This window comes from Chrysochloris asiatica, unplaced genomic scaffold (assembly GCF_000296735.1).
Source record: "Chrysochloris asiatica unplaced genomic scaffold, ChrAsi1.0 scaffold00050, whole genome shotgun sequence".
In the NCBI taxonomy this organism is placed as follows: domain Eukaryota; kingdom Metazoa; phylum Chordata; class Mammalia; order Afrosoricida; family Chrysochloridae; genus Chrysochloris; species Chrysochloris asiatica.
This window is the reverse complement of record NW_006408568.1, coordinates 7,112,446-7,138,471: the sequence shown is the minus strand read 5'-3', so window position 1 is coordinate 7,138,471 and position 26,026 is coordinate 7,112,446. Positions and strand designations below refer to the sequence as shown.

General features: G+C 45.9%; 1 protein-coding gene across 1 annotated transcript in view; it reads left to right on the top strand.

Moving 5' to 3' along the window:
* Positions 1-15,794, top strand: part of SLC6A12 (solute carrier family 6 (neurotransmitter transporter), member 12) — a 34,168-nt gene extending 18,374 nt beyond the window's left edge. Inside the window, exons 6-15 of the mRNA XM_006862701.1 lie at positions 230-362; positions 2,022-2,156; positions 7,663-7,766; positions 8,171-8,295; positions 8,760-8,872; positions 9,427-9,564; positions 10,628-10,730; positions 12,589-12,689; positions 13,103-13,273; positions 15,639-15,794. Of these exons, the coding sequence (XP_006862763.1) occupies positions 230-362; positions 2,022-2,156; positions 7,663-7,766; positions 8,171-8,295; positions 8,760-8,872; positions 9,427-9,564; positions 10,628-10,730; positions 12,589-12,689; positions 13,103-13,273; positions 15,639-15,782 (1,267 nt within the window). The 3' untranslated portion in view covers positions 15,783-15,794. The remainder of the gene's footprint in view (positions 1-229; positions 363-2,021; positions 2,157-7,662; positions 7,767-8,170; positions 8,296-8,759; positions 8,873-9,426; positions 9,565-10,627; positions 10,731-12,588; positions 12,690-13,102; positions 13,274-15,638) is intronic.
* Positions 15,795-26,026: the final 10,232 nt, after the last annotated feature.

Here is a 26,026-nt window from a genome sequence, read left to right as displayed (position 1 = left end):
ACCTATGGGATTACAGCAATCTGTTCTTCAAACAGATCCCACCAGGGGTCTGTAGACCACAGGTGGGAACATGGCATAGCCACAGGGAAGGTGAAGTTGGGATGAAGGTAGGAAAAGCCCTGGAGTATAAGAAATGTGGGGTGGGCTCCCGTCATCAAGAGAGCTGGTGACAGAGGCAATTTGCCCTCTTTAGTCTCTCACTGGTTATTCATTTCCCCCAATACTTCAGGAGACGAGTCCTGGGCATCACCTCAGGCATCCACAACCTGGGGGCCCTGCGCTGGGAGCTGGCCCTGTGCCTCCTGCTTGCTTGGATCATCTGCTACTTCTGCATCTGGAAGGGGGTCAAGACCACGGGCAAGGTGAGGTGTTTCAACTCCTTGTAAACAATACCCAGGTATTGTGGTAATACCCAGTGGGACACACACAGGGTCCTTCTGGAGACCTGAAAGAGTAGTCTAGGAGAGATGTATGGTACATACAGCAGAATCCTAGGAATGCAGAGTTTAGCTCAATACAAGGAAGTGTTTTCTTTTCCATATGACTTTAAAAACCTACTTATATAAGTAACATACAGAGCAAAGAATAGACATCAAAGTCACACACTTGCCATTTGCCAGATCATGGTACAATCCATTTTCATTGGGGCAGGTCAAATCTGCTCATTCCTGTTAGATTTTTGTTGTGTTACCTGCCTTCTAGTTTCTTTGATGTGTGTGTATATCTGGATCTGAATCACTATCCATTATGTGTGTATACTATACAACCAGGATCATGCATTCATATGACTTGCATTTGTATATTTAAAAACACAACAAGGACCATTTTTAGTATGAACTCCCAAACAGAACAGCCTTTGAGGTGTTCCTGTCATGGAAGGGATTCTAGCCAAGGGTAGACAACAGTTGTGTGTTGTATAGTGAGAATTCAGGCTTGAGCATAATTTCCAGCCCATACTCTGAGACTTATGCTCTATGCTTTTGAAAACCAGGAATGAGCAGGATTCTGATTTCCCTGATTAGCCATACATCTAAGCTGTTCCTGCCACTAGCCTCCCCTTCCCTGGATTGTGGTAATACCAAGGCTTTGAATCAGTTTAATCTGGTTTGGTCCCTTGCTGAGAATTTGCATTTTTACCCCAGATATACAGAATCTTAATATTAATATTATCTTTCAATTCCATTTTTCCATGAACTTTTTGAAGCCCTCTCAGATATAAAAATCATCTAGGGACCTTGTTAAATTATGTTGTTGTTGTTCTCAAGTGCCATCAAGTTCATTCCGACCCATAGTGACCTGTATAGGGTTTCCAAAGAACGGCTGGTGAGCTTGAACAGCCGACCTTGTGGTTCAAATCGACTTTGCAGTCCAGCACATTAACCCACAGCACCACACCAGGACTCCTGTTAAACTATAGTCAGAATAAAAATAGTAACAGTAATAATAATTACAACAAACAGTGTTTCTACCTCTTAACTAAACAGTTAAGCTTGGTTAGGGGCAGAGTGGGGCACCCTCTATGGGTCTTAGGATGCCAGGACACCTATGTTTACTGAAGTTCAGGCCACTGCTGCTCCCCCAGGCTTAAGCCTGGAAAAGTACATTCTAAATTTGCCCACAGATCACTGTACGAATCTGGTCACCCTAGGAGGAGTCCCACCCTCACTGTTGACATGGGGAGAGCAGCTAGGGCAAGGGATTAAGGGACACCAGACTCTGGATTTAAAAATAGTCCTTGAAATGTTATGGACTGGAAACTCACCCCCTCCCCGCTCTTCCTCCTCCCTCTCCTCCACCCTACTCCCCTGCTGATGTGTATCTCACACTTGGCTCAGTTGGGGAGCAGGAGACCCACTGGAATGTGTAAAGAAAGGTGTGGAAAGTTTCACATGCTCACTCCCTCTGGGAGACTCTGAGAAGTGAGACACCACGGACTGGCTGTGACTCTTGCTGCCTGGGGAGGGGGACAGGAGGACCACTTAGACTGTACCAGGAGTGACCTTGGTGGGCTTCCTCTGCAGGTGGTTTATTTCACAGCCACGTTCCCCTACCTGATGCTGATTATCCTACTGATCCGAGGTGTCACCCTTCCTGGAGCCTATGAGGGAATCATCTATTATCTGAAGCCAGATTTGTTTCGCCTCAAAGACCCCCAGGTAGGTCACATACAGAGGACTACTTTCCCAGATGACCTCTATTCCAAACCAGACCTGGACTTTGAAAAGTCTTTTATTACCTTTTTCTTGGTTTAAAAACAATAATGGCCTACCCTGGTGTGACACCATAGAATAAGCACTCAACCTCAAGGTCGGTGGATCAAACTTACCAGCTGCTCCTCAGAAACCCTATACAGGGTCTCTATATGTTGAAAATAACTCAATGGCATTTAACATCAATAACAACATAGAATAATTAGATCACATAAAAGAGAATTATGAAAAAGTAACTAAAAATCTCTTGTCACCTCACCACTTAGATAGAATTTCTTAGCATTTCATTATCTTTCCTTCCAGCTTTTAAAAATGAATGTGTATTTTAACATAGTTGAGATAGCTACATATGGAGAGACATAACAGAGTTTTGTATCTTTTTTTCACTTAATATTATCCTAAGCATTTTCTACATCACACACCTGTCAGTATGTCGTACCGTGGTGGCTTGTGTGTTGCTGTGATGCAGGAAGCTATGCCACCGGGATTTTAAATATTAACAGGGTCACCCATGGTGGACAGGTTTCAGATGAGCTTCCAGATGAAGACAGACTAGGAAGAAGGAAAGGCGGACTATTTCTGAATATTTAGTCACTGAAAAGCTTATGAATAGCTGTGGAACACTGTCAGATAGTACCCGAATACTGAATATTGGAACATGATGAAGAACAATAGAATATTGTCAGATATAGTGCTGGAAGATGAGCCCTTCAGATTGGAAGGCACTCAGAATACGACTGGAGAAGAGCTTCCTCCTCAAAGTAGAGTTGACTATGATGACACAAATGGAATAAAGCTTTCAGGATCTTCATTTGCTGATGGGGCACAACTCAAAATGAGGAGAAGCAACTGTAAACATCCATTAATAATCAGAAAATGCAATGTACAAAGTATGTTGTTGTTGTTGTTGTTAAGTACCATGGAGTTGGTTCCGACTCACAGTGACCCTGCACAGGGTTTCTGAAGCTGCAAATCTTTACAGGAGCAGAAAGCCTTATCTTTCTCCCTTGGAACAGCTGGTACTTTTGAACTGCAGACCTTGAGGTTAGCAGCCCGATTCATAACTACTACACTACCAGAGCTCCTTGTATCCTTGTACAAAGTATGAATCAAGGAAAATTAGAAGTTGTGCAAAATGAAACAGAATACAAAATAATCACTATCCCGAGCTTTGGTGGTGAGCTGAAATGGACTGGTATTGGCCATTTTGAATCTTACAATCACATGGTTTCCTATGCCAGGTATGACAAATTAAAGAGGAATGGCATTGCATTCATTATCAAAATGAGCATTTCAAGATTTACCTTGAAGTCTAATGTGGTAGGATAATATCAATACATCTATAAGGAAGACAAGTTAATATAACTATTATTCAAATGTACACACCAAACACTAAAGCCACTGATGATGAAACTGAAAAATTCTACCAACTTCTTCAGTCTGAAATTGGTCAAACATGCAATCAATATGTATTGATAATTACTGGCAATTAGAATGCAAAAGTTGGAAACAAAGAGGAAGAATCAGTAGTTGGAAAATATAGCCTTGGTGATAGAAACAATGCTATAGATCACATGATAGAATTTTGCAAGACCGATGACTTCTTCATTGCAAATGCCATTTTTAAGCAACATAAAAGATGGTTATACACATGATTCTAACCAGATGAAATACACAGAAATCAAATCGACTATACCTGTGGTAAGAGATGGTGGAACAGCTCCATACAGTCAGCCTAAACAAGGCCAGAAGCAGACTGTGGAACAGACAATCAAGTGTTCATAAGCAAGTTCAGACTGAAGCTGAAGAAAATTAAACCAAGTCTATGAGAGCCAAAATATGACCCTGAATATATCCTGAATTTAGAGATCATCTCAAAAACAGATATGATGTACTAGAGATTAATGGCCGTACACCAGAAGAGTCATGGGATAATATCAAGAACATCATACAGGAAGAAAGCAAAAGGCCATTAAGAAGACAGGAAAGAAAGAAAAGACTAAAATGGATGTCAAAAGAGACTCTGAAACTTGCTCTTGAGAACAGAGAAGTTAAAGCAAATGAAAGAAATGAGGAGGTAAAAGAGAGAGTAGTCTAGGACAGTTGGAGAAGACAAAGTCAAATATTATAATAAAATGTACAAAGACCTGGAGTTAGAAAACTAAAAGGGATGAACATGCTCAGCATTTCTCAAGCTGAAAGAACTGAAGAAAAATCCATGCCTTGACTGGAAATATTGAAGGTTTCTATGGGCAAAATATTGAATGATGCAGAAAGCATCAAAAGAAGATGAAAGAAATACATAGAGTCACTGTAACAAAAGGAAATGGTTGATGTTCAAACATTTCAAGAGGTAGAATATGATCAAGAACCAATGGTACTGAAGGAAGAAGTCCAAGGTGTTGGTTAACGACAAAGTTTGGGAAAAAATTGATGAAATATAAATTGAAATCTTTCAACAAACTGATGTAATACTGGAGGCACTCATTCATTTATGCCAAGAAATTTGGAAGACAGCTGCCTGGCCAACTGACTGGAAGAGACTCATATTTGTGTCCATCCCAAAGAGAGGTGACCCAACAGAATGCAGAAATCATCGGACAATATCATTAATATCACATGCAAGTTAAATTTTACTAAAGATAATTTTTAAATGGCTGCAACAGTACATTGATAGGGAATTTCCAGAGGTTCAAGCTGGATTCAGATGAAGATGTGGAATATGGTATACCATTGCTGATGTCCAATGGATTTTGGCTGGAAGCAGAGAGTACCAGAAAGATGTTTACCTGTGCTTTATTGACTACACAAAGGCTTCAATTTTGTGGATCATGACAAGCTGTGGACAACATTGTGGAGAACGAGTATTCTGGAACACTTAATTGTGCTTATGACAAAACTGTACATAGACTAAGAGGCAGTCATCCAAACAGAGCAAGAGGACACTGAATGGCTTAAAATCAGGAAAGGTGGTGCCCCAGTGTTGTATTCTTTCTCCATACTTATTTGATCTGTATGCTGAGCAAATAATTGGAGGAGCTGGATTATATGAAGAAAAACATGCATCAGGATTGGGGGAAGACTCATAAACAACCTGCAATATGCAGATGATACAACCTTGCTTACTGAAAGGGAAGAGGACTTAAAATATTTACTGATGAAGATCAAATATTACAGCCTTCAATATGGATTGCACCTTAATGTAAAGAAAACAAGAATCCATATGACTGTACCAATAAATAACATCAAGTTAAATGGAGAAAAGATTGAAGTTGTCAGACTTCATTTTGCTTGGATCAACCATCAACACTTATGGAAGTAGCAATCAAGAAATCAAATGACATATTATATTAGTACAAGACATCTTTAAAGTGTTGAAGAGCAAAGATGTCATTTTGAGGATTAGGTGTGCCTGACCCAAACCATGAAATTTTCAATAGCCTCATATGCTTGTGAAAGTTGGACCATGAATAAGGAAGACTATAGAAGAATTGATGCGATTGAGTTATGGTATTGGAGGTGAATAATAAAAGTACCATGGACTGCCAAAAGAACAAACAAATCTGTATTGGAGGAAGTACAGCCAGAATGCTTTTTAGAAGCCAGGATGGCCAGATTCATCTCACATACTTCTAACATATTATCAGGGGGTACCAATTCCTGGAGAAGTCCATCTTACTTGGTAAAATGGAGGGTCAGTGAAAAAGAGGGAGATCCCCAACAAGATGAATTGACACAGTGGCAGCAGCAATGGGCTCAAGTGTAGCTTTGATTGTGAGATTGGTGCAGGACCAGGCAGTGTTTTGTTCTGTTGTGCATAAGGTTGCTATGAGTCTGTATTGACTTGACAGTACCTGACAACAACAAGGCATTTTCTGTTATGAACTTCATCTGTAAATATCATCTTCTGCATTTTGCATGAAGTTTCCTCTAACCATCATTCATTCATCCAACAAAAATGGACTGAGCACTGTTAAGTTCCAAGTACTGTTCAAGTTGGAGTCCCTAAATTGTGCAAACTGTTCATGTATTTGGCTGTTAATCCAAAGATTGGTGATTCAAGTCCACACAAACATACCTCTGAAAAATGTCCTGGCCATCTACTTTTGAAAAGTCAGACATAGAAAAACCTATGGAACACAGGTCAACTTTAAAATACGTGGGGTCACTATGAGGTGGAACTGACTCAGTGGTAAACTGACACTACTCTAGAGCAGCGAACAAAACAGACCCGTGCCCTGCCCTCTTGGAGCCCGCACCGCTGTAGACACGTCATCATTTAACTTCCCCTTGCTTGGACATTTAGGTGGTATATGTCTAGCCACTATTGTAAATACAACCAAACATCTTGTATATAAGTCTTTGAGCTTATCTCTGAATGTTTCCTGGTGGCAGTTAGAATTGGAATTACTAAATCAAAGAGCATGCACAGTTTCAGGTTCTTGATGTGTACTGACTTTCATCATCAGTATTTTTGAGGCTACCTTTCTTTCTGTGAGACCCTTACTAGATTCAATTATGGTAATCTGGTACTCCAAAATCATATTATTTTGTTTTAATTTTATTGTCTTGACTCCTGGAGAGGTTGAGCATATTCCCATAAATTTATTAGCCTGTTGTATTTCCTTTTCTAGGACTTGTTTGATCACATTCTTTGTTCTTTTTTTTTCTTTTGGAGTCTTTGTGCTTTTTTTCTCTGTATTTTACTGAAGCCAGCTCTTTGCCCCCGGTCATGGCTGCCTGTGGCCCACTGTGCTGGTGGACTAAGTGGTAGTGATGATCTTAGCTTCTCTGAAGACAGACTTCAGACATCACCGGTGTGCCTGTGCCTATATTTGACATTACTGAGTGCTTAAAAGGAGTCCTGGTGGTACAATTGTTAAACACTTGGCTGTTAACTAAAAAGTTGGTAGTTTGAACTCACCAGGAACCTTGTAGGAGCCAAAACCTGGTGATCTACTCCCATAAAGATTGTAACTTCGGAAACCCTAGAGGCAGTTCTACTGTTTTATAGGATTGCTATGAGTTGGCATTAATTTGATGACACACAAAAGTGACAACAAAGTGCCTACAGGACTCTTTGGGTGTTACAAATGATTATTGTGTTTGACTGCTAGCAGAGACATTGGAGATTCGAGTCAATCCGGAGAAATCTTAACAGAAAGTCTTGGCAATCTACTTCTAAAAAACCAGCCATTGAAAGGCTTATGGAGCATAGTTAATGGCCCACAGAAACAGCATTAAAAATGGTCCCTCCTGTGAAGATATTGCTATCTAGATAGGAGAATGATGTGTTCACCAGGAGTTGGGGGTGTAGGATGTGACTCTCTAAGAGAAGGAATCCTGAGGGGACCAGGCTGATGCTGTGGGGTCGTGGGCCTGAGTCTCCAGTCACCTGTTTCCTGTGGCTCACTCCCACTCTCCCTCTCTCATTTCTTGGGGTCTCTTCTAGGTGTGGATGGATGCTGGCACCCAGATCTTCTTCTCCTTTGCCATCTGCCAGGGGTGCCTGACAGCCCTGGGAAGTTACAACAAATACCACAACAACTGCTACAAGTAAGAGGTGGCAGCTATGGTGGCAGGGGTAACCTGGCCTCCCTAGGATCTCAGCGGGCAGGAATCCTAAGGGTGGGTGCCCTGCCAGGAACCAACACCCAGTCACTGGGCCCAACCCATTTTTTTTTGTAACCTGGGAACCACAAGTTGTGTCACCCTGATATTCTAGGTTCTCTTCCCAGACAGAATAATTCTTTCTCCCTCCTTTTGTCTTCCACTTTGCTCTCCTCACTTTCCATTTTGCCTCTTTCTTCCCTCCCATATTTCTTTTCTGTGCTTCTCCTTTGACCTTTCCCAATCTCTCCCCTCTTTACTTTCTTACTGTCTTTTGTGTACGCCTAAATTTCTTTCTTTCTCTCTTTCCCTTCTTTCTGTTTTGTCTGCTTTCACCCTGACTTCCATAGGGACTGCATCGCCCTCTGCTTCCTCAACAGTGCCACCAGCTTTGTGGCTGGGTTTGTCGTCTTTTCCATCCTGGGCTTCATGTCTCAGGAGCAGGGGGTGCCCATTTCTGAAGTGGCCGAGTCAGGTAGGTGCCACCTTGCTGTCTGGAACCTTGGGGGACAGCGGTCAGAGAACCTAGGTCCTTTCTAAAAAAAAAGGCAGAAGTCCCAGAAATTGGGTGATTGAACCTTCTAGCAGGTGCCCCATGAATGTGTGAGGGAGTGGGGAGAAGAGGATGAGCAGGATGAGAGACTGAAAGCTGTGTGCGTGGCTGCTTGGATGTGTGGATGCGTGGATGGGTGGATGGGTAGGTGCATGGATGTGTGGGTGTGTGGATATGGCTGCTTGAATGTGTGAGTGCATAGATATGTGGATGCGAGGATGAAAAGGTGAATGAGTAGTATTTCCCCAGAACCTGGAAAGAATCAGGTAATAAATGGAATCACTGAGACCTTTTGAATCATTCACACACATAATGCATGTGGAGAAGGTTCTTACCTGAGGGCAGGAGTGTCCTGGAGCTGAACTGATATGCTCTGTGCCGGGCAGGTCCTGGTCTGGCCTTCATCGCTTTTCCCAAGGCTGTGACTATGATGCCCTTATCCCAGCTCTGGTCCTGTCTTTTCTTCATCATGCTCATATTCCTAGGGCTGGATAGCCAGGTATGTCACCTTGTCCCACCTTCCCTACTCTAGCTCTGCCCCCGTGACCCTCTTGTTAGCTTTTGCATTGCCTACCTACTCCTTCCATTCCCACTTCTGTTTGTAAATTCCAAGTCATCCTCTGCGGTCGAGGCTGTTATTTGGGGTTGGTTGGGTGACCCCAGACCTCAAGACTCTTTTCTATGAGGGAGCCATCTGCCTTGCTCCTACCACAATGCCCTTCCCAAAGATTCGACCAAGGCTCCTTCTACACCTCCTGCTGCTTGGCTTAAGCCACTCTAACCCATTTCTGTCCCTTCTTGGTGACAGACATTAACTCCTCTGCGCTCACTGTACAGATGTAGCCAAGAGTAGGCTCATCTCACACTAGACCCTCCCCACCTAATAGCTTCAGTCTTTGCCATCTGTGTCCCTCCCTATGTTCCTGTGGTCACTGAGTGAATCCTGAGAGGAGAGTAGGGCTGTGCAGGGAATCGAGGGGCAGGTGGTTGGTGCGAAAGCAAGGGGCAAATACCTCACATCCCTCTTAACGCCCATCTCCCTCCTGCCCACAGTTTGTGTGTGTGGAGTGCCTGGTCACAGCCTCCATAGACATGTTCCCCAGGCAACTCCGGAAGAACGGGCGGCGTGAGGTCCTCATCCTGGCCATTGCGATGGTGTGTTACCTGATAGGGCTCATCCTGGTCACTGAGGTGAGCTGCAGGCTGGACTCCAGGACTAGGGATCCATGGGGGACAGGGCCTTGTCTCACTGTGGCCCTGACTCGGGTCCCCATACAGACCCTCTCAGAACCATAGTTTCCTCATCTGTTAAATGGGAGTGTTGACACCTGCCTGCCTCCCTCCCTTGAAGCAAGGTTGTAGGGAACACCCTACAACATTAGTTAGTTAGGTCTTTGGTAGTAAGTGACAGAAACCAAATGCAAGCTGGCTGGAGCAGAAAGGGGAATTTACTGGGCCGGGTAACTGATGAAAACCTAGAGACATCTGGGTTTCAGGCATGACTGGATCCAGTTGCTCTGATGTTATCAGGAATGATACTTTTGTCTCCCGACTCCTCTTTCCTCTGGGAAAGGTTTTCCTGGCAGGTTTTCCTCCTGCAGGAAGCACCAGGCCTAACTTCTACCATCTAGCCAACCCCAGAAGAAAGAGAGGGCCTTTTCCTGAGAGCACAGGCATGACTCTTACCCAGGCTCAGGGCAGGGACACCCCTACATAAAAGGAGCATGCTGAGAGTGAGGTGGTGTCTCCAGGAGATGGGATGCTGGGCAAACAGAACAATCCATGCCCACCACAGCCCTTGATTCCCATGCAGGTTGACATGAGACTGTTAACATGATGTTGAATGAGAGACTTGAGGGCAGAAACAGGCAAGGCAAACTCCTTTTAGATGCAAGGAATGAATGCTTCACATATACCCAGATTACAGTAAAACCCGTGAAAGTTGGAACCTGTGAAAGGCAGAAACCTGTCAGAGAAGGGAAACTCAAATCTTTTCCACTAAAATGAGCAATAGAAAAATGTTAAGACTGCACCCTGTCAAAAGTAGGAAACTTGTGAGATGCAGAAAGGCAAGACAATCCCATTGAGTTCTGGCTCCCACAGGTGTCACTGAATACTTCACAACTAGAGAAGTTACCATTCACTTGTAGACTGGGCAGGGTGGCACCAGTGGGCATTCGGTCATCTCTTGAGGGTGGGAGATGTTCTCCACCCTTGACTGGCCAAGACCTCAGCTCCACCCCCTTCTCCACAGGGTGGGATGTACGTCTTCCAGCTGTTTGATTACTATGCTTGCAGCGGTATATGCCTGCTCTTTCTGGCGGTATTTGAAGTTATCTGCATCAGCTGGGTATATGGTGAGTGGGGTGGAAAAGTTGGGTGAGGATGTAGAGGGGTGGGAGAAGAACCTCTGAGGCCCCACAAAGGGCACAATCTTCCAAGATGAGAGGTGGGTGCTCTGCTTTGTGTCTGTTTTGCAGCTTTGGGTCTTGTTACTGGGAATTTTGTCTGTTGCTGCGAACCTGGCATTTCTCATTCCTGCAGACAGGATGCAGGGCACTGATCAAAGCTGGGATAATGGAAAAAATGGACCTCTCTGAGTTGAATAATGCTGATAATAATGATAAGTGGCCCTGCCCCAGGGGGAGGCTTAGTCAGAAGGGACCTTCAGGCCCCTTAGTCTGAGCCTCTGCAAGTTCCCACTTCCCCTTTTTCAACAACTAGGTTTTCGTCCAGAGTTTGCTTGATTGCCTCCATTGACAATAAGCTCATTCATGCGATTTTGAGGTAACCTTTTCCAATATGACTGCCGTTCATTTCTTTCTTCTACAAATACTTCCACCATCAGATGCACATCCTGGGTTCCTTCAGTGCTGAATCAATAATCACTAGTGCTGAGTGCTATAATAAACTGCAATATCACTATGCCTGAAAACAATAAAACCAGATGTCATCGGGCCAATCCCAACTCATGGTGATCCCATGAGCGTCAAAGTAGAACTGTGCTGCTTAGGGTTTCCAGAAGTAGATTGCTTGGTCCTTCTTCTGAGGCACCTCTTGGTGGACTGGAAGCGCCAACCTTTTGTTTTACCACTGAGTGCACTCAGCATTTGCACCACCCAGGGACTCCCCTGATTGCAATATTGTTAAGTTGTTGTTGTTAAGTGTCATTGAGTTGTTTTTGACTCATAGCAAGCCTGTATAGGGTTTCCGAGGCTATGAATGAAATCTTTGTGGGAGCAGAAAGCCTCATCTTTCTCCCATGGAGTGGCTGAAGGGCTCAAATCACTGAACTTGTGGTTCACAGTCCAGTGCTTATCCTAAAGAGCCACCAAGCTCCTTTGCTCCCCTGAGCAAAACTGTCTTTTCCATGCATACCTTCTGATGGTTTTCTGCTTTTCCCCTACTCCCCTTCAAAGCTTGTGCTTACAAAGTCTGGTGAACTTTATCACAGTGTGGTGTATATGTCTCGTATCCCTTAACATGTTATACTTATCCAATAATAGCTGAGTTTGACTGAGGCTGAATTTAGGAGAAAGGGATGATTCCCTAGTGGTAGGAATCTACTAGTGACCAGTGGGAGGTGTGTGGTGGGGGCAAGAGGGCCTTCCAAAGGTCTTTACCAATGAGCGGCTGGCTCTGCCTAGAACTGGAGCAAATGTGGAAACCTAAGGACATTAAACAAAACAAAACCCGCCAATGTTTTCATAAACACAAATCAATTCACTGACCACACTTTATAGGAAAGTGAGAGGTAGTTCTCCTAGAGTCTAGGATCCAGACCTTTGTCCTCTTCCCATGTTCCAGGCCTGCATGAGTTGAGTATGATATGCCTGAGCAGTGGGGCTCTCACGGTTTTGTTGTCTTGACTTGAAACAGGATCCATCTCTGCTATACAGATAAACAATAAGCATTCATGTAGTTCTGGAACCTCAATTTTGACTCAAATCACTTCTTTGTGGTTTGGACAGCTGTTTTATCCTTGGACAGGGAGATAGGAGGTCCCACCAGGAATGATAGGGGGCCTGCTAGTAGCCCTCTTCCCTCACACTCCCTGCCTAGTGACTGGGGTACCAGAGACTCAGTTCAGTCATTGTTCCACACTGTAATTTTCCAGTGCAGAACTGGGGGTGTAGGGAAGAGCCCAAAGCCAAATACCCATGAAAGTGTTCTCAATTTTCCTGCTTCCACACCCCTCCCCCTATGCCTCATCAGGGGCAGACCGCTTCTATGACAACATTGAGGATATGATTGGCTACCGGCCATGGCCCCTGGTGAAGATCTCCTGGCTCTTCCTGACCCCTGGACTTTGCCTGGTATGTCCCTCCTGTCTCCAGAAGACTCAGGAAGGCGTGCTTGCATCATGGGCTGGGGTCTTTGGAGGCTGGTCCATTTCCTCTTGTGGGCTTGTCCTCCTGCCCAGCTCCTCTGAGGCCATCTCACCCATTGCTTTGCTTTATTGTCATTGCCATCTACTCTATTTCCTGCTCCATCTCTTTCTCATAGCGCCTCATCCCATCTGCCTGATTCCTCAATGATTAGTTTCTTCCTGTACGTCTTCTTTAAGCTTTTCGATCCCACCTCCTTTCCTTTATATCTCCTCTAGTCTCAGTCCTTGATGTGAGCGATGCCTTGGCCCATGATTGGCAATGGCTTCCGCCTTATAGATGTACCACAGTGTATTTAACTTGTACTCTGTTATTGGTTTTTTGCTTCTTTCTTGTTCCAGGCCACTTTCCTTTTCTCCTTGAGCAAGTATACACCTCTCAAATACAACAACATCTACATGTACCCTCCTTGGGGGTACTTCATTGGCTGGTTCTTAGCTCTCTCCTCCATGGCCTGTGTCCCACTCTTCATCATCATTACCCTCCTGAAGACCCGGGGCTCCTTCAAGAAGGTAAGTGGCTAGGAGAGGTGGCTACTGAGAGAGTTTGGATGTAGGGCAGGATCCACAACTGGGACTCAGGGAGCAAACACACTCTGAATGTGGGGCAGCCCTTTGGTCTCATGGAATCTTAAAGGAGAAGGATCTAGAAGACAAATCCAATGGTTTTGTTTTTAGGAATGTTCCAAGTCTTCGAGTCTTAGATATTTAGAATTAGAAGAGACCCAGCAAATTATCTGGGCAAACTCAACAGGAACAACTGTCAAAGAATGAAGGGGAGAACTCTATCACAAACAAGAACGTAAAGTACCCAGACACAGATTACTTGCTCTTGGGAAACTAACAGCCAAACCGTATCATTTATTCTTTCTATAGGCTTGTGGCTTCTTTTCTTAACCCTGGCTGGTAAACCACATGAAGAAGGCTCCTTGTGTAGAGTTTGGAACATTCCTTCCCAGGAGGAACTATGGCCAGTATCCCATAAAGACGTAGTTGTTGTTAAGTGCCATCGAGTCAGTTCCAACCCTGTATAGGCTTTCCAAGGAGCAACTGGTGGATTTGAACTGCTGACCTTGTGGTTCACAGTCCAGTGCTGATCCTATAGTGCCATACCAGGAGTCCACAAAGGCATTGTTGTTGTTGTTGTTAAGTGCCATCGAGTCGGGTCCGACCCATAGCGACCCTGTACAGGGTTTCCAAGGGTGTAAATCTTTACGGGAGTAGAAAGCCTCATCTTTCTCCCGCGGAGCGGCTGGTAGTTTCGAACCGCTGACCTTAAGGTTCGCAGCCCGATTCGTAACCACTACGCTACCAGAGCTCCTTACATCTGTAGAAATCAATTTGGCTACAAGTAATAGAAAACTCAATTGCAGTGGTTTATGAACACAGGCTTATTTTTTCTCTCACTTAAAAGAAGGTCATAGATGAGGACTGCTTTTTAGTTCAGCTACTTATTAGAGGTCTTCAACAGCCAGACTCTTCTGATATTTCTGCACTCCCAACCTGAGTATGTTGGCACTCTACCACCATGCTCATCACTTCACGGTTAAAAGGTGGCTGTCATAGCTCCACTGCTATTCATAAGGTTTTCAGTGACTAAATATTCAGAAGTAGTTCATCTCTCCTTCTTCCTAGTCTGTCTTTGTCTGGAAGCTCAGCTGAAACCTGTCCACCGTGGGTGATCCTGCAGGTATTTAAAATACTGGTAGCATAGCTTCCAGAATCACAAGCCACCACAGTAGGACAAACTGACAGATGAGTGGCAGCTTAGTCATAGTTCCATTCATCACACCTGCAGGCAAAGCAGGAAAAGGAGGGAAGGTATCAGCCATATCTGTTCTTTTGTCATAAAAGCTTCTCCAAGAGTCCCTAACAGAATTCTGCTTATGTCTCATTGCCAGAGGAAGCTGAGAAAAATCAAAGTTAATACCCCCATCCCACCCCTTCACCTCGTGCCTCTATTGTGCAAAATAACAAAGGAGAAAGAAGTTGAGAGTGGATGATGTTGCAAGAATTAGTTGGCAATGTCTATTACATATCCATGTGAATAATAGCAATAACAATAATAGTAATAAACACCAGCCATCGAGTTGAGTCCAATTCATGGTAACCATATAGAGGGTTTATGGGAGCAGGAAACCTCATCTTTCTCGCATGGAACTGCTGGTTTGGAACTGCCAATCTCACGGTTAGCAGTCCAGTGTTTATCCTACAGAGCCACCAGGGGTCCAAACAACAATAATAGTAATACTAAATAAAAAGAAAAATAATCAATAATTATTGAACACATAATAATGGTAAAATTGTCATGATGTTGTTAAGTGCCATTGAGTCGGTCCTAACTCATAGCGACCCTGTATAGGGTTTCAGAGGCTTTAAATCTCTGAGGGAGCAGAAAGCCTCATCTTTCTTCCAAAGAGCGGCTGGTGGGCTTGAACCTTGTAGTTCACTGTCCAGTGCTTATCTTTTGGTGCTGCAGCACTCCCCTAAAACAGTTATAGTGATAACAAAAATAGACACTAATTGAACCCTTCATGTTCATGCTAGGCACTGTTTTAAGTGTTGGACACAGCTTAACTAATTTAATATTCATAACAACTCTATGAGATAGGTAGTAGTATTGTCCTTGTTTTGCAGATGAAGGAAGTTAAGGAACAGATGGGGAAATGAGTTACCTAAGTTCACAGAAGCTGTCAGATAGTAGCTGAGCCAGGACTGGAAGCCAGGCAGTTCACACTGTAAATCGTCATGTTATTGCCTCTTCTTTCATAAAATAGTCATTCATTCATTCATGTTGGATCATGCTGGGCCCTGGGGATACAGATAGGAGGAGATATCTTTGCCTCTCTCCATCACTCACTGCCTCTTCTCCCCACAGCGCCTGCGGCAGCTCATTGCTCCTGATCCCAGCCTGCCACAGCCTAAGCAACATCTATATCTGGATGGCGGCATTAACCAGGACTGCAGGCCCCCCTTAACCAAGGACGGTCTAATAGCTGGCGAGAAGGAGACCCACTTGTAGGATGTGGCCAGAAGTTAGGTGGCTGCTGAGCCTGGAACTTGGGTCAGGACTGCTGGCCCCCTCCAGTGGATGGATAGCTTTGGCCTTTGTCCTCTACCACAGTCCTGCTGAGAACCTCTGGGATGCCTGTGGGCACTCCCCAACCAGAGGCTGGTCTCCTCTCCTCTCCTCTGTCCTGGAGCAGCTTCATCTGGTGGGCCAAAGACTCCGCCACTGGAATAGACCATGCTGTGATTACACCATGTTCCCTGTTGGAACATACCATTTTATTTATAAAGGAAAGTGGTCTTTTGGGAGTTCAGCAGTTGATTAGAATACATTAATTACACTGAGGGAACTCCCACTGTGGGGATGTTTCATAGTAGAGCTTACTATATTTGTGCATTGAGAGTATACCTCAACATACACAGTGATTGAGTCAGAGATTCCAGTAGAACATACCTACCATATTGGAATTGACAACTGACTACACCACACTGGAATCTGAAGTTCCCTTACAGTAGGCCAGTTCTGGAGATGGATGCCCTTCATGAAGTTCCATCATCTGAAGATTCCCTGAGGAAGGGGTTAAAGAAACAGCCAGGAAGCAAACCTTCAAATGCCATGATAGGCTTGTGTTCTCTTGGAGACAGTCTCTCAAGCCATCCCTACCTTCAGCCCTAGTTCCATATGCTTGCAGTATGGTCATCACCTCATGAAGCAGTGGAATAGAGGAGATTTAAAGATGATTCCTAGACTTTACAAAGACAGGGCATGCATACCTCTATCCTCCACCAAGGCAGACATTGCTAATGGATTACAGTTCCCACCTTCCCATCCTTCCAAACGTAGGTCTGCAGGCACCTCTATTTGCTAGCTCTGTTTCTAGTCCAAACTCCTCATTTTCATGGATGAGGAAACTGAGGACCAAAGAGACCAAGTGACTTTTTCTTTTCAAGCTCACACTGTTTTGTAGGACCAGAGATGAGACTAAAACATGGGCTCCTTGCTCTCTGGTCCATTACATCCTCCTGCTTCAGTTAACAAACATATATGGATCTTCAGTTAACAAACATGTGCTTCTTTACCTTGTCTCATTTTCATTGTTACTCTGAGGTGGGGTGAGAGAGAGATCCCCTAGGTGGAGGGGTAAGTAGGTTCTATAGATTGGTGCTTCCACCTTGATATTTTTCTCTTCCAAATCATGCTCCTCTAACCAGATTTTCTCTCTGAGCTCTTCTGTTCTTGTCACTTTCTAGTCCCCAACCCAGTGAGTTCCTTGGAGTTTGTCAGAGTCTGGTCTCCTACAGAGAAAGGGGATATGTACGTGGGTTCTCTTCTTTGCTGCCACAAGGCCTTCCTTTCTTTCACAGCCATTCCTGTTCCCTTTCCCCACGTAGTCCTTCCTCTTCTCATCCCCCCACCCCATGACACTAGACCCTTCCCTGGTTGGGGAAGGCTTCCCTTAGGAGGAAGATAGCAGAGCTTAGATAAATTCAAGATTCCTGTGTTCAGAAGGGAAGGGTAGAGAGGGAGTGGGAAGAGAAGCAGGGTGGGGGCCTCCTTTATGGGTGTTTTAAACATCAAGACAGTTTTCTAGGGCAAAACCTGGGTGCTGAAAGAAGGGATGCTGTCTGGGGCAATGTGTCTAGATGTCACCCTGAGCCAGTGTCTGCAACCAAAGTAAAAATCTGTGGACTGGGCAGGGTGAGTCCCCCCAGGCCATGCTCAGCACATGGGCTTATAGGGGCTTCACAGCCCGCTGAAACAAGGATCTTGGTACACTGGACACCAGCAGAAGTCCAGCCTCCTGGGTTCTTGCCTCTCTCTGGACTGCTCTGTGAACCTGTGCTTGCTCTTCTTAGATTAACTCATAGGTAAAGAAGAAGGCCCTGGGGGAAGGCATGTTGAGAAACTACTTCAGCCAGACAGTTCTCACTGGGGGCCATCAGAAAGCAAAAATGGAGGCGGGTATAGTGCTCTCTGCTGCCTCCTGGTGGCAGGTATGGGTAGTGCTGTACCCCCAGACCCTACATCTCAGAAAGAGCCCTCACTGGCTGCCCTCACCGGATGATGGACAGGCTGAGGGAAAAAGGTATGAGCTCTCTCCTTCCTTGTGTAAGCTCTTGCCCTCTGGAAGTCAAATGCTTCCACATCCTTCTCAACATGCCCTGGTGGGGATGAGTAGTGTTGGAGGGTTCCGGGGAGAGTCAGCTTATTGCAGAGAACTCAAAGGCTGAGGCCACTCTGGGGTACCATGATTTCTAAGCTGTGGTACTTCCAGCCTGGAAGGCAGCATTTTCTGTTGTGGGCATGTGGACACTTCTGCACAAGGGTGGGCACCAGCTCTGTCCAGCTCACTGGGCCCTGGGTCTCACAGTCTCTGCAGTTTTCTTGCTCACCTGTGGCCTCTCCCATCTCCCATCTCCTCCAACAAACCCACCGAGTGCTCTTAACTGCCCCAGATGCCCTGGCTTTTACACTCACAGTCTGAGTTTGCTGTTCCCTAACTGCTCACCTTTTTCTCCCATAAGGCCCATCCTGACCAGGATGGGCCTGGTGTGCTGGCCTAGCTTTGAAGTCTCTCCCTCCCCACATCTCCTGAGAGGCACCTTCTACCACCAGCCTGAAAGTGTGGGTTGCCCTGTGCAGGTGCTAAGATGTGCTCTAAGTTGTGTGTGGTCACCCCACCTGCTCCTCCTGGGCTGGGAGAGGTGTGGGTTCGGAGGAGGTCCTGGATTCCTGCTGAGACTGGAGCCCCCAACTCCTGTGAGTGAGTGTCCTATGTGCATGACTATGGCTGTGTGTGTTTGGATGGAAAGACACCTGATAAGGAAGAATTGCTCACCTATCTTTTCCTGCATCCCACTTTTAACAACTTCACCACCACCACCTCATGCAGAGCCCCATAAGCGAGGACTTGGCTGTAATTTGGGGTTTCCAGGAATTGTCCCAGCTCCACCTTCAGCTCCCCTCTAAAACTCACCTGTCAGGCCCAGACTACCTCTCTGCTGCCCCCTGTTGGCAGGAGTGCCACTGTGCTTCTTTAGTTCCTTCCCAGTGCCTCCCAGGACCCTGAGTCAGAACTCTCCACCCAAGCCTCAACTACCAGAACCCTGGCTGAGGCAGGCAGCCTCCCTGTTGAGCCCCAGCCTCACCTGGTCCCCTGATAAGCCCCATCTGGAAGCCTAACACCTCACCCCCTTGCTCCAAGCACTTCCTGGCCAGGACTCAACACCTCAGGATACATTAAGATGACATTTGAGTAAGTGCTGAGAACCTGACCCTCTTCAGAGGGAAGGAGGAGGCAGGCAAACTTCCTGTAATACTGGGCTGGCTCTCCCAGGGAGAGAGAGTGAAGAGACAGACGGAGAACCCCTAGATAAGGCTTTCACTGCCAAGAAGAGGTAATAAGGATCTGGGAATAGGCTTTGGGGAAAGGAGAAGGGGACAGAATTGAGTAGCAGATGGGAGGCCAGAGGGACCTAGCTCAGGAGTCTTACAGGAGAGGGGTATAGGGTTTAGGAGAAAGGAGTCAGGTCTGGGGCTAGTGGGGGCCTATTGTAATCATAAGGAACCCTGGTGGCACAGTGGTTAAAGTGATTGGCTGCTAACTGAAAGGTTTGGGGGTTTGAAGCCTTCAACCATGCTGAGTCGGAGAAAGATGACGCAATCTGTCTCGAAAGCTTCACAGCCTTGGAAACCCTATGGGGCAGTTCTCTGGGTTGCTATGAGTTGCAATTGATTCCATGTCCATGGGTATCATCGTGGCTCACCTGATGGGCTAGCACCTTGACCTGAAATGACCAGGGACATAGGAGGAGCTTCTGGCATAAACCCTTCAGCTTACATCTTAATGTTCTTCCCCCTCAAAGCTTCCAAGACAGCCCTCCATGATCCTCCCCTGCTGGTCCACATAATATATGATGGAAGTGATACTGAGATTACAAAAGGCACTGTGGCTTCTTCCTTGGTCTCTTGGATCACAGGTTCTGAGAGAAGCCAGCCATCATGCCAAAGGAGAGGTGTATTAGAAAGGAACAGAGGCCTCCCACCAACAACCAGCACCAACATGTCAGCTGTGAGAATAAACCATCTCAGGGATGGATCCTCCAGCCCCAGTCAAACCTTCAGATGATTGCTACCCTATGTGAGCAAGACCCTGAACCTGAAATGTCCAGTCAAGAGGGCCCCAAACTCCTGTCCCACAGAAACTGAGAGAAAGAATACATTTATATTGCTGTTTTACTCCAGTATGCTTTGGAGTAAGTTAATTACCCTTTGGGGTCTTTATCAGAGGTGTCCCTCAGCACTCTGGGAGTGGGAGGGCCCTATGGCACTCTTCCTATCTGAGTACTTTGCCTCTCTCCCACATCCTTACCACTCCTGACCCCTCTAGAGCCATCCCCTGGCCTGGGCCTCACCCTCTGCTTCTCAGTCTGAGGCAGGTGAGGCCCATCTGCTTCTCTCCCTGCCAACCTCAATCCTGATGATTGTGTCCACGTGGCTTCCCTGCTGGGTTCATTGCACACTGAAGTAACAAGGGTTGATTGAATCTGACAGGAATGAAAAGCTTGTTAACCACCCATCGATACAGAAAAGCCATCTGAGGATCTGTGAGTTGGGGGGAGGCTGGGAGAGACACTGATGAGAAGCAGCCTGGTGGGTCACAGGGAACTGAGGTGGCTTGGTGCCTGGGGCCCTGGTTCCAACACCCTCTATCTCCATCTAATGGCTGGTCTGAGGTGAGCACAGGATTGCTAGGTTAGGCCACAGTCAGAGGGAGAAGGCTCACTCTCTGCCAAGGCTGACCTGAGTCCTTAAGGACCTGGCTCTCTCCAAAGGTTGGGTGTCTAAGACCTCTGCTGTAACAAGAAATCAACAAGATCCCAGGTGTAATCATTCTGAGGCATTCTTTGCCCATGCCCGTCTCACCAATGTGTGGAAGCAGCTGCAGTAGACCCCCTTCCTCACCCCATTCCACACCAGCAATGCCATTACTGAAAAACAAAAACAAAAAAGTCATTGTTGAGTCAATTCTGTCACATAGCAACCCCACATGCTACAGAGTAGAATTGCTTTATAGAGTTTTCTTGGCTAAGTACGGTAGCTCCATAGATAGGTGCTGGACTGAGAACCACAAAATCCACGGTTCAAGCCTGCCAGCTGCTCCACAGGAGAAAGATGAGGCTTTCTGTTCCTGCTGAGAATTAAAGCCTCGGAAACTCTATACAGGGTCGCAATGAGTTGGAACAACTCGACTGCACTTAACAACAAACAACAGCAATCTTTAGCAAAGCAGGCCACCACACCCTTCTGCCACAATGCTGCTGGGTGGGTAAGAACCACCAGCCTTTAGGTTAGTAAACCAGAACCAAAACTGAAGCCACTGCCATTGAATGGCTACCTACTCCTAACAACCTAATAGGAAAAAGTGGAACTCCTCCTTAGGGTTTCCAAGACTAAATGTTGACAGCAACAGAGAGCCTCATCTCTCTCCCACAGAGTGGATGGTGGGTTTGAACCATTGACCTTGTGATTAGCAGCACAATGCTCAATCCACTTCACCACCATGGCTCCTTTTAGGTTGGTTAAATGAAAATCCCTAAAGACCATCACAGAACTGACTTAATGTCAGTTCTCATAGAGAGGGTACCCTGTATAGGGTTTCCAAGGCTGTAGATCTTTATGGGAGCAGAAAGCCTCATCTTTCTCCTGCAGAACAACTGGTCAGTTTGAACTGCTGACCTTCAGTTAGCAGTCCAGTGCTTGTTCTACAGTGCCACCAGAGCTCCTTGTAGTTTGGTTGCTGTTGTTAAGTGTGGTTGAGTCCGTTCTGACTCATAGTAACCCTGTATAGGATTTCCCAGGAGTGGCTTGTGGGTTTGAACTGCCAACCTTGTGGTTAGCAATCCAGTGCTTATCCTACAGTGCCATACCAGTTTGGTTACTTGTTGTTGTTGTTGTTGTTGTTAAGTGCTGTCGAGTTGATTCAGACCCATAGCGACCCTGTATAGGGTTTCCGAGGAGCAGCTGGTAAGCTTGAACCGCCGACCTTGCAGTTCAAATGGCTTTGCAGTCTGGTGCATTAACCCAAAGTGCCACACCAGGGATGAGTACAAATTCTCTGAGATACCCAAGGAAACAATGCTATTATTATCTATGAACAACCCCCACCTCCACCCCTACAGCAACCCTCAAGATTCCAGTCTCTCAACTTCAGATAGACTCCCGCCCCATGGGAGGTTAAGAAGAGTTGGGGAAAGTAAGTAGCCTGTGTTGGTTCTGGTCAGAGTCTTGGCCTCAGTAAGTACAGATGGCATTTGGATCTGTTTGTTAGAGAAAGGTCCAAGTAGGAAGGAGAGTGGGGATGCCAGCAGAGAGGAAGCTAGTGGGCCGAGGAAGAACAGTCCTTAATCAGGTGACTGGGTCCCAGGATCCACCTTGTTACTATTATGTGACTTGGGCCAAGCCACCTCCCCTCTGGCTACAGCCTTTTCTTGTATTTTTTTTTTTCCTCTCTCTGTTGATCCTTTGGAGTCCTGGTGTGGCACTATAGGATAAGCACTGGACTCCTAAACACAAGGTCAGCAGTTTGAACCCACCTGCTTCTCCTTGTAAACTCTATACAGGGTTGCTATGAGTCGGAATCAACTTGACAGCACTTAACAAAACAATATTGATTTTTCCAGGATCCATGGTGGTGCTGTGGGTTAAACATTGGGCTGTGAACTGAAAGGTTGACAGTTCAAATCCAGCAGTCACTCCTCAAGAGAAAAATGAGGCTGTCTGTTCCCATAAAGATTTGCAGTCCCAGAAACCCTATTTGGTGTCGTTATGAGGTTCAGAATCAACTCAATGGCAAAGAGTTTGTTTGTTTTTCTATTGATTCTTCAGGTTTTCTAAGTAGATGATCAGACTGTCTGGAAATGATGACAGTTTTATTTTTCTGATCTATTCCTTTTACTTCTTTTTCCCCCAGTTTTCCTCCACTTAGCTAAGAATGATGATAGCAGGCATCCTTGTCTCCCTCCAGGTTTTAAAAGTGTTGGGATTTATGCCCAGAAGGGAAAAATCTGCATATGTAGTTGCCGAGGACAATCAGAACCTAATTCAAAAGACATTAGTTTGTTACAGAAAAGAAAAGAGATGTTTTGCCCGCAGGAGAACTTACTGACAAAGGACATGGAGAGCTGTCTCTAGTGGCGGCCAGCTGAGCAGTGAAGCTTTTCCACATGAGGGTTGTGGGCTAGAGTTTTTTATATCATGGGGCATACAAGCTTCACACATGTCAGGCCTGGGTGTTAGAGTATTGTAGCAAAAAGCCACAGCAACAATATATACTACAACAAAGTACTATTCTTAAACACAATATTCCCACAATTGATAGAAGTATATGGTCACATTAAGGGCAAACAGGCAATCCAGTTAGAAAAGGGTTTGTTGACACTTGTTAAATAGTAGAAATGTGGTCCTGTATCTGTTGCAGAGCCATAGAGACGTTGTTGTGATAATCAAATCTGTATGCACAGCATTCTGTATGAATGAGAGTGCAGGGACCTCCCTGACAGGCTATATGAGAATATCCAGAGTCTCCTCTGTCTCTACTGACAACAAGGTGGGTTTCATTTAATGCTGAGATTGTGTGCTTCACCAAGGCCTCCACTTACCATTCCGCATCAATAGATGTGCTGTAAGGGGGTGAAACCACCAGGAGCTGCGTTTGGTCCAATGGTAATGACTGCACATGATGTCCCAGTTACTGGCTTTAATGTGACTGGGATATAGGGCTGTCCCTCTGTGCATCTGCTTGTCCAACTGCAGGGTAGGTAGAGCCATCCATGAGACCCACATGATCAGAGTCAGCCTCAGAATGAGGGGAAGACTCCTACCTAAGCCTGGCCCTGTACCCCCAACCACAAAGAGGAGCTGAAATGACTTGGAAGCATGCTCATTGTGGGAGCCAACCCATATTATGACTGTTATTTGCAAAGGCTGTCTTTACACACCAGCGGGGAGTATAGTTCAGTTGGATGTACACCATATAGCATAGCCCTGAGGACATGTAACTTTAACTTTCTTCCGTATCAGATGGATTCTTTGGGAGCAGAGTATGGTACCAAGAAGGAAGTTACACAGAACACTTAGCTAGAAACGTTGGGAAGCAGACTGCAGACTGTTCCGACCACTCTGTCAGGTAGGCCCAGGCACTGGTACTAACAGGTACCATCCTCCATGTCATGCTGGTGGTTGAGGAAGTGGGGAGTTCTCCATACACCCAACAGTCTGACTGATTCCACACATCCGCAATCATGGTGGCCCAATGGGTAAAAACATTACTGCAAACCGTAAGGATGGAATGACAGAGAGGTGAGAGGTGCCAACATAAATGCAAGGTTTTTGGCAGTGTAGGATGGAACCAAGGTGATATCTGTATGCCTACAACTAGCCCTATATTCCAAGGGGCCAATAAGCCAAACCATCAAGGGCCAATTTGCCATTTCCAGGGACGCAGGACAATGGAGTTTTCCAGGACAACGCAACGGCAAAGGGCAGTTGTCAGCAGTAGTTCTTTGGGTCCTCATGACCTTCTGTGGTCCCCAGCAGAGGGATATGTGCTGGGCTGAGTGACACTCATATTCACTGACACCCCTTAAAGCTTTTGGTCCACTGCTGAAGGAGTGATGTCATACCATAGAGTTTGTTTCAGAATTCCATTAATTCACTCTACCAGTCTGATTGCAATGGAAGATGAAAATGTATGAAAGATGAAAACGCCCCACAATGCTCAGGCTGTCTGCCCATTCCTGTACCTCATGCCTGTAGTATGGCATGCAGCTGGGACAGTCATCACTGAGTGTTCCTTGGTGGAGTAAGAGGGTTATGAGCTAACACATAAAGCACAGTGATGCCCATGCCCTGTGTGTGGGCCCAAATGTCCTGCCACAGCTCCAGTCCCCAGATGGCTCACTGGTTCACCAGCCGTTCATGTTCCACTGTGTTAGCTATAATGTCAGTCCTTTGTACACTGCCCAGTTGTCCATGCATCAGTAGTACCATCCAAGCAGTCCTCAACTCAGCCCACTGGCTACTCTACCCCGTGCCCAGATCAACCCACATACATGGCTGGTTATATAGATAGTGTACAGGCTTCCTCCGGACTCTCTCTTGAGGGTGCTTTTGTTGTAGGTGGCTGGTACCTTCCATCAGTGACATAGGTGACCGGTCCAAGAATCTGGTGTAACTCGGTGCTCAAGGGGAAGGTTAAGAGGACACTTCTCTATTGCAAATATGCATGCCCTTTGGTCAATGTGCTGGATTGGGCCACCCCCAATTGAGGTTTAACAAAGTCCTTGACCCACCCCTGTGTGGGGTAGTGCATTCCTTCTGTTACAGGGGCCCCTTTTGTGATGTCTTCTATAAGCTGTAAGCTGTTGTACACTAACACAGGTGCTTTTCTAAAGGGTTGTTTCTGGCTTCTGCATCTTTCCACTGCTGAGACCAAAAATCCTAAGGGACTATGTCGACCCCGTTGCCATTGCCACAGGCCCCAGCAATGCCCCTCTGTGTAGCTGGTGACATCCAATTCCCACTCTTGCCCTACAGCTATGGTCCCAAGAGCCTGTACCTGCTTTGCTGCTACTTTAGCCTCATTAAAAGACTGCACTGTCTCAGGAGTCAAGTACCAAATGCTTCCTTTCTTTATTAGACAGCAGGGAACACAAGATCTGTGCTAATGGGGGGAAAAAGACCTCCAATACTCCAACATCCCCAGAAATGTTTGCAACTCCTTTATTTTGGTTGGGCAGGGGTATGCTTTAACTTTGTCAATTGCAGCCTCGGGAACCACCTTTGTCTTACCCGACCACACAACGCCCAAGAATTTGACAGATGATCCAGGGCCCTGCAGTTTGGCATCGCTGACGGCCCATCCTCTGGAACTCAGGTATGACACTAATTGTGTCACAACTTGTTGAAACAAAGGCAGAGAGTCACAGGTTAACAAGCCACCGTCAATATAGTGGGCCCAGTGAATGTTAGTGGGTTTATGCCACTTTCCTAGGTCCTGGGCAACTGGCCCATGACATACTGTGGGACTGTGGGCATACCTCTGGACAAGAGTTGTGAGTGTCCAGTGTTCTCCATGCCATTCAGAGGCAAACTGGTGTTGGCTGTCAGAGTCAATGGAGACCCTAAAACAACATTAGCTAGGTCAAACACAAAGCGATAGGGTACTCAAGTGTTCCCCAATATTGTTGAGGTGG